This window comes from Myotis myotis, unplaced genomic scaffold (assembly GCF_014108235.1).
Source record: "Myotis myotis isolate mMyoMyo1 unplaced genomic scaffold, mMyoMyo1.p scaffold_m19_p_8, whole genome shotgun sequence".
NCBI classification, from domain to species: Eukaryota; Metazoa; Chordata; class Mammalia; order Chiroptera; family Vespertilionidae; genus Myotis; species Myotis myotis.
The window spans coordinates 15,567,000-15,581,225 of record NW_023416390.1 but is presented as its reverse complement, the minus strand read 5'-3'; the positions used below and the strand labels follow the sequence as shown (position 1 = coordinate 15,581,225).

The 14,226-nt window shown below is 39.4% G+C and overlaps 1 protein-coding gene across 40 annotated transcripts in view; it reads right to left on the bottom strand.

Moving 5' to 3' along the window:
- MAP2 (microtubule associated protein 2) overlaps window positions 1-14,226 on the bottom strand; it is a 243,421-nt gene that overhangs the window by 24,698 nt on the left and 204,497 nt on the right. For 11 of the 40 annotated variants that reach the window (XM_036319739.1, XM_036319740.1, XM_036319738.1 and 8 more), the window contains 5 exons: window positions 9,370-9,621; window positions 3,910-7,635; window positions 3,499-3,705; window positions 3,195-3,329; window positions 294-355 (listed from right to left, as the gene is read on the bottom strand). In XM_036319739.1, the coding sequence (XP_036175632.1) occupies window positions 294-355; window positions 3,195-3,329; window positions 3,499-3,705; window positions 3,910-7,635; window positions 9,370-9,621 (4,382 nt within the window). The remainder of the gene's footprint in view (window positions 1-293; window positions 356-3,194; window positions 3,330-3,498; window positions 3,706-3,909; window positions 7,636-9,369; window positions 9,622-14,226) is intronic. The other 29 variants (XM_036319750.1, XM_036319756.1, XM_036319758.1 and 26 more) reach the window with 10 other exon arrangements.

Below are 14,226 nucleotides of genomic sequence, written 5' to 3'. Positions count from 1 at the left end.
AATGGTTTATCTTGAATCTATGAAAAATAAATAATTGGGCTCCCTCCTTTTTACCAGATCATTGTGCTGTTTCATATGTTTTGTCTTCCTACTAAAGAGCAGCCTTCACCAATGACAAGTCATCCCAGAAGACATTAAGACATGCCCCAATGCCACCCAGAATCATTCTGATTTACAATGACAGCGAAGAGTACACAGCTAAAGTCGAAATTATATCTAAAGTTAGTAAAACATTGCCACTAATACCAAGAGGAGCTTCAAGTGAAGAACAGGGAAAAAGTTATTTTACTCACAGAGACTTTGTCCTTTGCCTGTTTAAATACACTGGGAACCTGATAGGATTCACCACCTGCTGCTGTGGGAGAGAGAAGACACAGATAACCCCAAGCTTAATGGCTAACCACCACACACATGCTTTTCTCAATACACTTTGGATATTCAGTTGTGTCAACGGCCTAATGCAAAGAAAAATTTTGCTTATTTTGAGACTCAAATTCAGTAACTTAAAGAAACCTGAATAATAACAACACTCCACTATACGGTGTGCTCATTAATATAGCCCAGGGTTTACCAAAGCACAGGTAAGCACACCAAATAATTTTCTACTGGTTGCCAATGTTATCTTTAAATTACTACTACATGAGGATAGATCCTTTAGAACGGGAGTCACAGAATAGCAATCTGAAGGCTATGGAATTTAAGGAAAAGGGGACTGGCTGGTTTCTCCAGGTGGCATGATATAAAAAAGAGAGCTCATGACGATTCCCAAACCCTCTTTTTGTAGCCATTGGCATACCTACAGTTACTTCTGCCTTTCATATTCCAAACTCTCTTGGTCAGCCAACCCCTTTTCCCTCTGCACCCCTTCATTTCACAATATGAATGACACACTTGATCGATGTGAAACATATCACATGAGCAGAGAAGGGAAGAAAAAGAGGTTGTCAAAGAGAAAACATGAGAGAGCTTCGACTTCGGTAATATAGCACATGCCTACACATGAACTTACTGATGGAATCATTACCACATCTGTTACTGCTGTTTTTCTTGCTACTCGTTTACACTTCCGGTGTCAATTTGAAACTCCATTCTCTCCGGCATATTTTCTGTCCATGACTTACCTGACTTGACTTTAAATATCTCTCATGACTGAGAACAATCCTTTGTGTTTTGGAAAACGATCTGCATTTAAAAGTTGTGCTTAAAATTAAAGACGCAAGCTTGCGTATTTACTTCCTCCTTAATTTTCTTTCATAAAAGAGAAATCCCCAGTGGGGGGCGGAGGAATACTTATCCTTATAAGCATTTCCAATGAGTTTCAGAAAGTTCCATATGCCATCTGCAGCGCTAACACAAAAATAATAACTGTCTACAATATGCTACATGCTATTTAGGATTGGCTAGTAAGATTATTCACAGATTCTGGAACTGATTTTTTTTTTTTTTTAGGAAGAAGCTGTAGAAATGATGTATCCGTACTATTTCTATTTTTTTTTTCAAATTTCTGTGCCATAGAGTTTGCTACAAGCCAATGTCACCCTGTTTGGTGTATGCTTTCTGCTTGAGTATTAACCTTTGAATAGACTAAGGAAGATCCTAATTAGTACAAAGATCTTGAATAGAAATGACATGTAGGTACTTCACCACACCATTTGACATTTCCTCTGAAATTCCACAATCCTGATATATTCTTTCATCCTTTCACGTAGAATATAGGATTTTTATGCCCAAACCAAGAGTTTCTGCCTGCCTAAGTATCTGGCTAACTAGAAGAAAAATTGAAGGTTTAATGAAAAGTGAACCAATATGTGGATATAAGATTTAGAGATGGCATGTCAATTCCTAACTATTAAATAGATTCTCATCCTGAATCTTTATTATCAGTGTTTGTGCACAATTATAAGTCTTCCACTTTCAGATACCACCTTTGAGACTAGTTCTTGAAGAAAAGCACATTAAACGATTTGGATATGAAGGACACAAATAAAAAATAGTTGAGATTATTAGCATGTAATGCTAATAATCTACCACAAAACCATCAATAACCTGGATATTTTTTTATAAAGATTAATGCTGCTCTTAACATTTAAATCCATCTGAATGTTTATAAAAAGGCACTTCTAATGTATAATGGAAAGTAAAATATTCTTTCCTGATTTAGCAATCTGATACCTAATTTTGTAGACTGCAAGTATGCCACTTAACAAATGCTAAAATGAAATATATCATAAATTAAGATTATCATAGTATAATTATACATTTAAATAAATACTTAATACTATACTTTAGGAATGGAGTTTGCATTATAGATATTTTATGGCTTTTATATGATCTGCAACATGCTGTGCTCCTTCATTCCATCACTTTTTCAACAGTAAAAAAAAAAGTATATTTGAAGAAGAAAAAAATAAGAAGTCAGTAAAATAGAAATACACCTAAACTCTAAGAAATGTTGTGGGGAGAGAGAGTTTTATCTTTGATTACTGAACACTGAATTATATAGGACCCAACACAGTTAAGAAAAGCCCGATGGTGAAATGTCAGCTGAGAGATACATACAGTAGATTGAAAAACCTTTACAATTTGAGAATCTGAGAAATAAAATCTGAGATTACCAGATAATTTCATTTTCTTTTTCTTCCCCCTCTTTCATCCAAAGCAAAGTAATTTTGCAACCACTATTTTAACTCAGATTTGCTTTTCATTTTCAATCTCTAAATCACTATGCATTCTTGGTGGTTTTTAGTAAGTTCATCAACATCAGTAACAGATTTGGCAGTAACAATTTAGAAAATAGGACAAATACGTATGGGTTTAAGCATGAGGGAGATAAATAAGCAAAATAATGAGAATGCATACCACGGTTATATTCATCGCCACCGTCTAACCAAACACACAGAATGAAAATAGGAATCCCAGAACGTGACACTAGAGCACAATGCCAAGATACAATCACTGTTAAGTCTGAGCATGACAAAGAAACAGATGGTCATGACCTCTTCTGCAGGGAGGGAAAAAAAAAAAAAAAGAATAATGATACAAGACACGTAATAGCTGAAATCGTTCACGACTACTGAGATATTTTTGGAAGAAAAATAAAATAAAGAAGCTGCTACGGCAATGAAATTTAAAAAACAAAAACGAAACAAAACATGTCTGTGTTTGCCAGCCACATTGCAGAATTGAACAGTCACCTGTCGTTTTCCGCTTAACACAGGAGAGATGAGTTGGTCTAGTATATTTGATAGCAGGTTTTAAAATGAATTTCCTGGAGGGAGAGTGGGCCTGAACTTCTGTTTTTTTAGCAAGTTCAGCCTTCTTATACACTGCTACGAACAAGAAAACACAAAGAGCACACCATCAGGAGAAAAGAAACACTTGGAGCAAAACCGAACACAATTTCATCACACAGTTACCACCGTTAGGAGTTTCTTCTATAAAAAGAGTAACAACGAATTACTTCACAAACATTTTTAAAGAAGTGATTGTTAAATGAACCTTTTTTCCTTCTCACTTCATCTCTGGAGACTGTGCTAGGTTCCTTTTTAGCTACTTTTCTTTCAGGAGTGGAAATTCTGCCTCTCCCGGTTTTAAAAGGCTTTTCTTTTCTATGTTTCTCCAGAGATGGTCTCCGAGCTTCCTTTTCAGCTTTCTCCTCTTTAGGAATAGTTTCTAACTGTTCTGTCATGATGCTCCTATCATCATCTGCGAATCAAAGCAAATCATGACAACAAGAACAACAAGAAGAACATTAGTAACAAGTGTACAGAAGCCTTCATCCAGTGAACAAAATGCAAAATAAAGAGACAAAGGGGCGTTTTTAAATGTTTAAAATGAAAAAAAAAAAAATCCATTAGGTTATGGGATTTTCTTTGGGAGCAGAAAATTTAAAAAAAAAAAATAGCACACCTTGAGTGTCCACCCAGAGGCTGTCAGCATCCATGATGGAGTCGTCAATGGTGGTCTCGTCTTTGTAATCATCATAGGTTTCCGTCTTGTATTCTGAAAGCCCAGCCACTTCTCTCTCAGGGGAAGCTGGAGCCTTGGGGGCGCCATCCTTGGGTTCTGCCTGGGCTTCCGCTGCCTCTTCTACTTCAAGCTCTTCCTCGGCATGAGGGGATGGTCTCCTCTCCACCTCTGGCTCCTCCAGGGCTGCGAAACGCACGCTGTGGGAACCGGACTCGCCTTCATCAGTTGTGGTCTGCACTACAGTGATGAAGTCATCCTCAATGGTCACAACAGACTCGATCACTCCTTTGTGTTCACCTGGGCAGGTCTCCACAAATTCCTCCCTGACACTCGGGACACCCAGGTCAGTAATCTGAAGGGTGTCTGAGCGAAAAAGCAGTTTATCATATTCTCCCCGCGCTTCTATCTCTTCTTCCTCATTTTGAGCTTCTGCTGGTTCAGCCCCGACGGCTTCAAGCAGCGGCTCTGTAACATCAGAGGGTGTGATGGAGATATCTGGGGTCTCTTTGCTTTCTTCTTTGGGTGGCTGAATAGATTCCAACTGGACATCCGCTCTCTCATCCTCGGCTAACTCGGCCTCTGAAACGGCAGGTGCACAAGGGACGTCCACAGACAATTTGATGGCAATCTCGTCTTGAATTAGAGAAGATTCTGGGGAGGTTTCCTTCTTGCCCTCCTCGGGCTTCAAGGACTCCATGGTCAGGCTTTCGTGTTCACCACTGGACTCGTAGGACTCTTCTTTGTCCACAGCCTCCTGGTGTACCAAGTCAGGCTTGGCCACCTTCTCCTTGACTTCTGTCTCACTGACTTTGGTGCCTTCTCTCATGTGGCCTGACTCAACACCCATAAACACACCTGCCTCCTGAGGCGTTCTGGGTAAGAGAGTGAGGTCCTGTGTAGCCTCGAATTTAGGCTCTGTTGACTTTGCAGCATCTATGTTTAGCCCTGAGGCCATCTGTCCAAACTCGCTGATTTTAACATCGAAGTGACCCTGCTCAGCTTTCTTTGCAACAAAATCCAGTTCTGATCCAGCTTGTTTGGATTGTTCTGCTTCAGTTACCTCTGGCACTGAGCTGAGACCTTTCTCGGCCATGGCAGGTGATGCATCTTTTGATACTGTCAGTTCTTTGGCCAAAGCATGCTCGTAGGTTATTCCTAATCCAAATGTTTCAACTTTGTCACCAGCCTCTTCGGATTCCCGGGCATGTTCTTTTGAATCAGTATGTTCTTCACTCTTTTCTAGTACAGTGTCCAGCTTATCATTTCCTTTCCTCTCCTGATCAAACTCCCTACTCAGTCCTGATTGTGGGGATGCTTCTTTCTCAGCACTGAACTCATCTCTGACTCTCCCGGCAGCTGCCAATTTTACTTCAACCAATGAAAGGTCTGTGGCCAAATCTCTTCGTACTTTATCATCAGTGCCTTCGTAAAAGGAACCACTCTCTCCTGATAAATTCTCGCTGTCTTGAACAGGTGATGGGAGTGGGACTGTGTATTTATTGAACACACAGTAGCCCATGTCTTCGAGCTGACTGTCCGTTTTAACAATGACGTGGTTTTCATCGGTGACAGGGGGCAAGCCAGTACGATTCTCCTCAATGACATTCCCTGATGGGACTGATTTCCTCCTGCCAACCTCAGTGTCTGCACTCACAGAAGCTAGTCTTGATCTTGTGCCTGCCAGATCTAGCATTTCAGGCAGGTCAGGGGCCATGACAGTACCATTTTTGTAATAATCTTGGGCTAGGAATGGTGATTCACACACTGTCTCGACTTGAGTATTTCCCTCTCCGGCTGCTTTTTCTCCCTCCATCTGTTCTTCTTCCTCTTTGCTTTCTATGGGGAAGCAAGGGGCCTTCTCCACTGCTGGGGTAGTGGCTGGAAGGTAATCATCCCCTTCGTCCATACTTCCACTGGTGTTGGTTAGAATATCAGAAGCCAGAGGAGAAAGATCATGCCCCCGACTAAAGTTAAATCCAAGGGCTATGGAATCCAGGCAAGACATGGGCAAATTGATTGACATGCTTCTTTGTTCTATTGCAGACCTACCACCGAGTCCTAAACTCCTGCTTAGTGTCAAATCATCCTTATTCTTACTATGGAGATCCCTTTTCTCCCCATATACTTTTGGATCAATAGTAAACATTCTTTCTTGAGGAGAACTGGGCTCTTCAGGTAAATCAGGTGGATAACTCTTTGCAAGAGTGCTATACCCTGCTTCTTGTGCTGGAGCACCGGGCTGGGATTCTTTACCTGCCTGAAGTCCCTTGTCACCATGTTGATGCATGGGAGATACAGTATCAAAAGACTCTTGGGCACTTTCTCTTGTGTCACTCAGTTCATAGTAATCACTTCCTGGCTGGAAGCTTTTGGTCACTTCTTCTTTCAAGGCAGATGTTTCAAAGTACTTGGACATTCCTGACTTATCTTCATAAAATGGCATGTCAAGCTCAGCTAATGTTGCAGCCCCAACTCCTTCAACTCTATTACCTTTGTCAGCAACCTTTTCTTCAAACAGATCCTCGATAGCATTCTTCTCACTTAGCACAGCTGGTTCCTTCTCCAGTGCTTTAGAGGCCGTGGCTGAACTTGTAACTGCTTGCTCCAAACTCACAGGGAATGACTCCTGTTTTAATGTGTTTGTGGTCGGCTGTTGGCTTTTCTGTTCTTCTTTGGAGGAAGTATGCTCTGTGGAGGGCTGAATTACACCCGTCTCTTTGTCTGTCGGTTTGGGGGGTTCACTCTCTTTCAGCATGGTTTCTTTGTCAGGAATGGTTGTCTTTTCCTCAAGCTTCAGCTGAGATTCCTTTTCAGTAAGTGAAGATTCCTGGCCACTAAGGGTGGGCGTCTCTTTTTTCTGCACACTTTCTTGCTTTCTTGCTCCTTTTTCTTCTTCCAAAACTTTCTCTGGGACACATTCTTCTACGTCCAGAATGTGGGCATCTTTGGGTGAGGGAATTGCCTCTGAGGCTGGTACTTCTGCCATTTTGTAAGGTTTATCCTTATGGGGCTCTTCACCTTTAGAAGTGTCTTTGGCAGTTACTGGGCCACTGGTTTCTTCCAGAGATTTTTTGTCATCTGACTGTAATAGGGCAGGAGCAAAAGATGATGCTTCTTCAACTATTTCATTCTTCATAACATCTGAAGGGAGAGTGAAACTTCCACTGTGAAAAGGACTCGGCATGGGAGAATCAAATTGTTTCCCTTCCCATTTTGGGATATCCTCAAATACATCACTTTTCCTCATGGGTGTGAGAGGGCCAGGAGATATCGGAGCAACTAAACCCCACTCATCCTTTTTTGTTTCCATTGGCAATTCGATGAACCAGTCCTTTTGTTCTTTTGGAACTGGGGTTTCTGGAGGGAGGTCAATACCAGGTACCACTAGGCTTGGTTCTGCCTTCTGTTTTGAGTCTTCTAGGCCGGCACCAAGAGTGTGCCCAAACAGAGTGAGAGGCACTCTTCCTTCTTCTGGGCCTTGTCTGTCCTTTTTATCTGAGGACATTTCAGTTGTCTCGGGCTGAGAAACTAAGGCAGCATGTTTAAGATCTTCACCAGGCTTACTTTGATTCTCTAACTCCTTTTCTTTCTTGTCTAATGGCTCAGGTAAAGAGGCAGTCAATTCCTGTTGATCATGGAACTCCATCTTCGAGGCTGTAAGTAAACCTGAAGTAATTGGGTTGATTTTTAAAAAAATAGGCAAGTGCTTTCAGGCAGTAAGCTTAAAATTATATTTTGAAATGACAAATGAATGGCAGGGGAAAAAGAAAAACTATGGAACATGCACACATGCTACCCACGTAAAAATCAATATGAAAATGTCAGGATTGAGATATATTTGTACTATTGCTAAAATGAGCTCTCATTGTGAATTAATGCATACAGAAATTGTAATAGAGTATATTTTGAATATTCTTTTTTCCTTTGTTCAGTCTCTTCTAAACAGTATGAGATATGAAGTGTAGTAGAAAAAATTTACATTCCTTCTTCAGATAAAAATTGTGAATTAAAGAATACTTAATATGTAGTTAATATTAGGGTGCAAAACTCATATATACATATATGCTTACATGTTTATGTAGTACTAAATATGGAAAAGGACTGATTTCTACTGAACTTATTGTTTTCTCATTTAAAAGTAAATTGGTAGGCCATGGGCAGAGGTCAATTCATTTATAATAAAAGTTCATGATTTCAATTATCTTAATCAACAAATTTTGGGGGTATTGAACAATTACTGAAATAACTTTTTAAAATTCATTAATATTAAATTTCAGGAATATTAATAAAGATTTGATATTGACTTTATATGATATGGCCAAAGAATCGACAAGTCAATTTCTATCATGGATTCAAAATTCTTAATAAATATTACTTAGTCTTTATGATAAATATAAGAAAATCTGAATTATAATGTTAGTACTGGGAAGTCATATGAGTAACAAAATTTTAAAGAGTGTCAACTATACAATATCTTTCACTCGTTGGTCATCACCTAATTCCTCATTCCCTGGAACACAATCAACTGGAAACATCCACCAGTATTGCCTTTGAGATGCTCCACAGGAATTAAATGACTCTTTTTTTTAAACTTGTTCACCAATCAAGAAGGCTTCAGAGTCTCACTTGTGTTCTAAGGTTAAAGGTACTTCACTGTGGTCACTAGGGCCAAATGTATTTATCTGGAAAATATCCGGGGGGGAAATAATAAAATCCAGTCATCTCTCGAAGAGCAAGTGTATGGATCATCATTACCTTATATACTTGTGTGTCCTGTTGTAACAATAGAAAAAAAATAGTTTATGAACTTCTAATAAATATTAGATGAATGAAAACTCAAGAGATATGGGGATGACCAAAGGGGTTGGCTGCCATGGAAAGGAAATGATATGAGAAGCATCAGCAGGAGCTTTTAAGGAAACCAAACCAGTCCTCATGGAAGCATAAAAAAATAGAGCCTATTGCGGTTGCAAACAAAAATGATTCTATCATTTAAGCCTCTATGTGCGAAAGTTCAACTCTGCGACTTGAAACAAAAGCATATGAATTGCTGTCTCCAAAATAAACAAATAAAAATATACATGTATTAGCAATGTGACTGGCAAACATTTGAGATGAGAGGGGGCGGAGGGACAAAAAGCTCACACAGCGTCATCAGCCTGGCTGCAAAGCGTATTGTATCATGGCAAAGTCAAACGAGGAATCAGCGGCAGCAGTGGACAACCAAGCTGCCCCAGGGCACCTGCGCAAGCCGCACCCTCCGCTCCGCAAGCCTAGGTCATGGGTTTGGGGATCGTGAGAAGACTCAGCAATGGAATAGCATTGGAAAGGCATCAGGTTGGTAAGCTGCTGGAGAGATCATTTGCAACAAAACACATGCAAATCCTAAGACAGACACACCTTCCCTGGCAGAGGAAGGGGTTTTTACTTCTGGAGACACCTCCACCTCCGTGACCTCTTTTATACTTTTCTCCTGCGGGGCCCCTGCTGGGGCACTCTCTTCGGGAACTACATGGGTCTCCAGGCTAGAGTCCACCTGGCCCTCACTGAGGCCCTTGGGTTGGTCTGAGACCTTGGCAGCCCCACACTCTTTCCCAGGAAGAGTGGCAGGTTTCTCTTCCTCAGCCACGGGACCCTCTAGCGTTTCTTCTTCTTAGGGATGAAAAAGATGTTGACGTCATGACCACAGAACAATGCACACAACAACAGAAATATTATTCAAGGCACACTTTCAGCTCAGGAGGATTTCTTTTACCATTTGGATGAGCAATTTACTGTTCTAATGCAATGTATACTAATTAGTGCTTGGAAAACTTAGGTATAATCTGCTAATAAGGATGCCTTTTAAAGTCTTGTTAAAAGGCTATTTATCTTAAAATTTGAGAGCTGAAATGGTTTTATTGCTCTATTACCACGTAGTGGAAATGGCAGTGAGTTGCACACATGTGAGAAGCTTGCTGGAAGGAAGAGATGGTGCTACCAGATAACAGATGGTTGTGAAAAGATAGATGCACTGATGTACTGAAAAATAAAAAAAAAACACTTTACACTCGTTAGACATGTGCTGTTTTCTCCAATGCAAGAAGTCCCTACATATGAATTTCTGATTACTTTATTTAAAACATGCAAACTTTGCTAAAGAACTCTGGGAATAAAAAAAGCTTTGGTCTCAAAATAAGATCCAATCAATTACCTTTACAGCTTTATCATGAAGTCCACCAAAACTATTTAAAATATAATGTATTTAATAGTTTTTCAATGGTGCAAGACTGCCTAACTCAAATTATTTTACCTTCACTACATCATATGATATTAGAGAATATAAAAACTCTAAAACAGTAAGTAAAATATTTTGAAAAACAAGGCTCAGGGACAAGTTCAACCTACTAAGAAAAGTCTGCCTCTGGGACACAACTGGTTTTGTAACACTAAACCTGAAATGTTCCGTAATGTGGTTCATGCATAGTTCCCCTTGACACTAAATAGGAAAGACAATGTGCTTGTCATCTATAAAGTGTTATTTCTGCAATTCAAAGCCACCAAGGAAAGATAACCGAGTGGCAACCAAACTGCCAAAATATCTCCCCAAAAGGTGTGTATCACATGCAAAAATGTTAACAATTAAAATATAAAAACAAACTTATGAAGGGCATGAGTTATTGTGCTTCAAATGGCAGTAAAATAAATCTGATTTTACTACTTAAGATTTTAGAGGAAATATATACAAGCTGTTTTGTAGTTTGCTAATAAAAAATTCTTATTAAAAATTTCTCTGAAACAATTATACATTGTTTAAATGGCCCTGTGAGAAAGACATAGATAGAAAAGGAGTTTCCTTTTTTGAGAAATATTAAAACCCTTGGAGTTGGGGGCAGGAGAGAACTACTTCATCTATTCCTCACATTTAGCATGCAGACACTTCCATTTTCATAATTTAGTTATGGGAGTAACATTTAAAAATTCAGACTCTAATTTACTAAGGCAATTTTATAATGCATTAGAATTAGAGATTTTAATTACAGCTAAAAGACTTTTAATATAGCTGCTAATGTCACCTTATCAAATATAGCCTAATCAAGTTAATTTACGTTTTCCAAATCCATGTAAGTTTTTAGCCTTCCATTTTATGATTTTGTATAAATCATGTTTGTTTTCCACTCCACATGTTCCTTATTCAAAAATTCATATATTTTTCTTAATTTTCTTAATTTACACTATTAAAAGAACTTAATTTCACTGAGTAGAGGTTGTAGTTCTCCATCAGAATATCTGAGTCATTGGTGCTTTTTGTTTCTTTCTCTTGGAAGAAGTTTATTATCAGGAACATAGTCGGTGAGCTTATCCACACTGCCTTGGAACTATTAAACCTCCCATTAAGTACTGTCCCATCCTATATAATAAAAGGCTATTATGCAAATCGACTGAACGGTGGAATGACCGGTTGCTATGACACACACTGACCACCAGGGTGGCAGATGCTCAACACAGGAGCTGCACCCTGGTGGTCAGTGTACTCCCACAGGGGGAGCACTGTTCATCCAGAAGCCAGGCTCATGGCTGGCAAGCGCAGTGGGGAGCGGGCCTAAGCCATCATTCGGACATTACCTGAGGGCTCCTGGATTGAGAGAGGGCACAGGCTGGGCTGAGCCCTACCCCCGCCCCCCGCCCCCAGTGCATGAATTTTGTGCACCGGGCCTCTAGTATAACATAAACTCTTCACTTAAGCAAGGTATTCTTGCCTATTTGAAAATAATCTCTTCACCTAAACAAAAATGTTTTAGCTCTAATTATTTTTTCTTTACAAAACTACTTAGTTAGAATGAGACACATTGTAGCCCACTGCTCATAGTATAGCCAATTATAAACTAGGGTCTTCCATCTTCATAAAGCTGGAATGACAAAGGCTGTGGATCTTTTCCTTCACTTTAGTTCTACTGATGTGAGCCCAGATTTAGTCACTTGGAAGAGCCTCGGTAGTTTCTGCAGTTAATTAAATGATGTGAAGAAATACATTTATTCCATAACATTTATTCTACCTTATACAGAAACTATCATATTAACATGGCACTAAAAAAGATGGCTATTTATAACTGGTCTGTGTATCCAAGGAAGAAAAATTATATTCAGGGTCATCTTCTCTTGTTTGGATACAAGAATATATTCTTCCCCGAATGATTTATTTGCAAGGAGCAGAAGGGAGTCATATTTTAATTAAACCTTTTTGGATTCCTCCCTTTCTGCCCCCCACTTTTTGGCTTCCTTTTTAGAAGTAACAATACAGAAAAAGGAAGTTCTCACATGCCTCAAGTAAGGTTTCTTTTATATAAATTATTGAGGCCTTTGGATGGATATAAGCTATATAGGGACTTCACTTTCATATGGAAAAAACAGGCTCCTATCCCTCGCACCCCACATATAAAAGCACACTTAATATAATGCATGTAGTCAAAGCCGTGGGCTGGGGAGGAGGAGCAAAAGGGGACCATGCTTGGTTCACCTTTCTCCTGGCCTAAGTGGGCCTCTGCACTCTGCGCGGGGACACTGGGGAGCACACTAGAGGTAGTCCACTGTGAGCTGAACAAAGGATGCTCATAGTACTCCTCATCGGAATTGGAAGGGTCATCCTCAGGCACAGACACCGAGATGGAGGGGACAAGGAGTCTACGCCTCTTCCCGCTGGTGGCAGGTTCGTGGCTGGGGAACCTGTGTAGAGGACCCACTTGATCCTCAGCCCCTTCATCTACAAACAGACACACAGAAAGAAACTGCAGGGAGAACTGGACAAGACAGACACAAGATCAGACAGACAGACAACACCTGCACAAGGACACAAAGGGCCACGGAAGCAGCACAGCGGAGAAGGATTAGCAAGACCAAGCTGATGGGATGGGAGACAGTGAATGTTTCATGCTTCAGGAGCCACTGAATCGAAACTATCCCTCAAATAATCTTGTAATTGATCTAATGAATCAAATGCACTGACACCCTGCTGCATAATAGACCTTATCTATACATTCCCCTCAAACAAGTCAGAATAAGCACGGAAACATTGGCATAGACACAAAGATTACAAAACAAATGCATGCTTTGGAAGATATTCTTTCAAGTAGATTAATTTCTCTTGTGTTTATATCAATTTATTTATAAGTAAAAAAAGAAGGTAGTTAAAATCTTTTTAATGATGGGGGGAAATAGTCCTGTTTGAAGCACAACCTTAATTATCTGGGGTGCTCACATAGTTAGCATTTTTGTTAAATTTAATTTTTAGTTTCCGATTTTAACCAGAAAGTAATGTTTAATTTCAATCTTGTAAAGAAAAATCTACAATGCAATTGGTTTAAGCCTTTTGAAGATTTTTTCCCTGCCTGGCTAAGAAAAGTGCAGTCAGCATGGTTTTCTCTTTGGATGCTAAGTCCTAGAAGCATCCTTTGGAACATCTCATTTGCATGTCATTGAAAGTTTAGGGTTTTAAGAAAGCCCCTAGTATTCTAAACTTGTATTTGTGCTTTATTTCTCTTCTGAAAGCTCAACAGAGATATAATTAGCTGAGACTTTCTACAGGGAGGACTTCAGATTCATCAAGACTTTACTCCATGCAGTTTCATTTGTACTACTGGCTCTTGGCTGTTTTCCTATTTCAACCTCCTCATTATATATTTCTCAGTTAAATGCTAAAGGAATTGCTCTCATCTCTGACCTTTCCTGTGTCTTGGCTTAGAAAGATGCATTATTTAAATATATTTCCTTAGATATACAGGGGTAGATTGGTCGGCTTCACATGTGGATTCATGTATATTTTAATGAGCTTCAAGGATGATGACAATGAACAATACTTGGTTTCGGATGTGGTGTAGACACTGCATCTCAGACCTGTGTGTCAGATTACTAAATTTGCTAATAATTATTTATTGACTTACATAGAGAATAATTTAAAAAATTCATAATTTTTAACAATAAGAACTGTATAGTTTCTATTCCTAAATTTAAGCATGCAGAATTAGAGTATTAATTTGAAAATGTACTGTATTTTTAAGGCAGTAACTTATTTTCAGCAACCAGGTGCTGACAACTGGAAATAAGTCTGAAATCATCAGGATACTAAAATAACGTTTTGGGGAGAGAATACTTCTAATCTTTTTGAACACATTATTTACTGACTGCCCTGTGGAAGTTGTTTCTGGATGGGTGCTCAGAACTTTCTCATCTACGATGCTTATTCTATCATGGGATGGCAGAAGCCTAAAATTACATCTGATA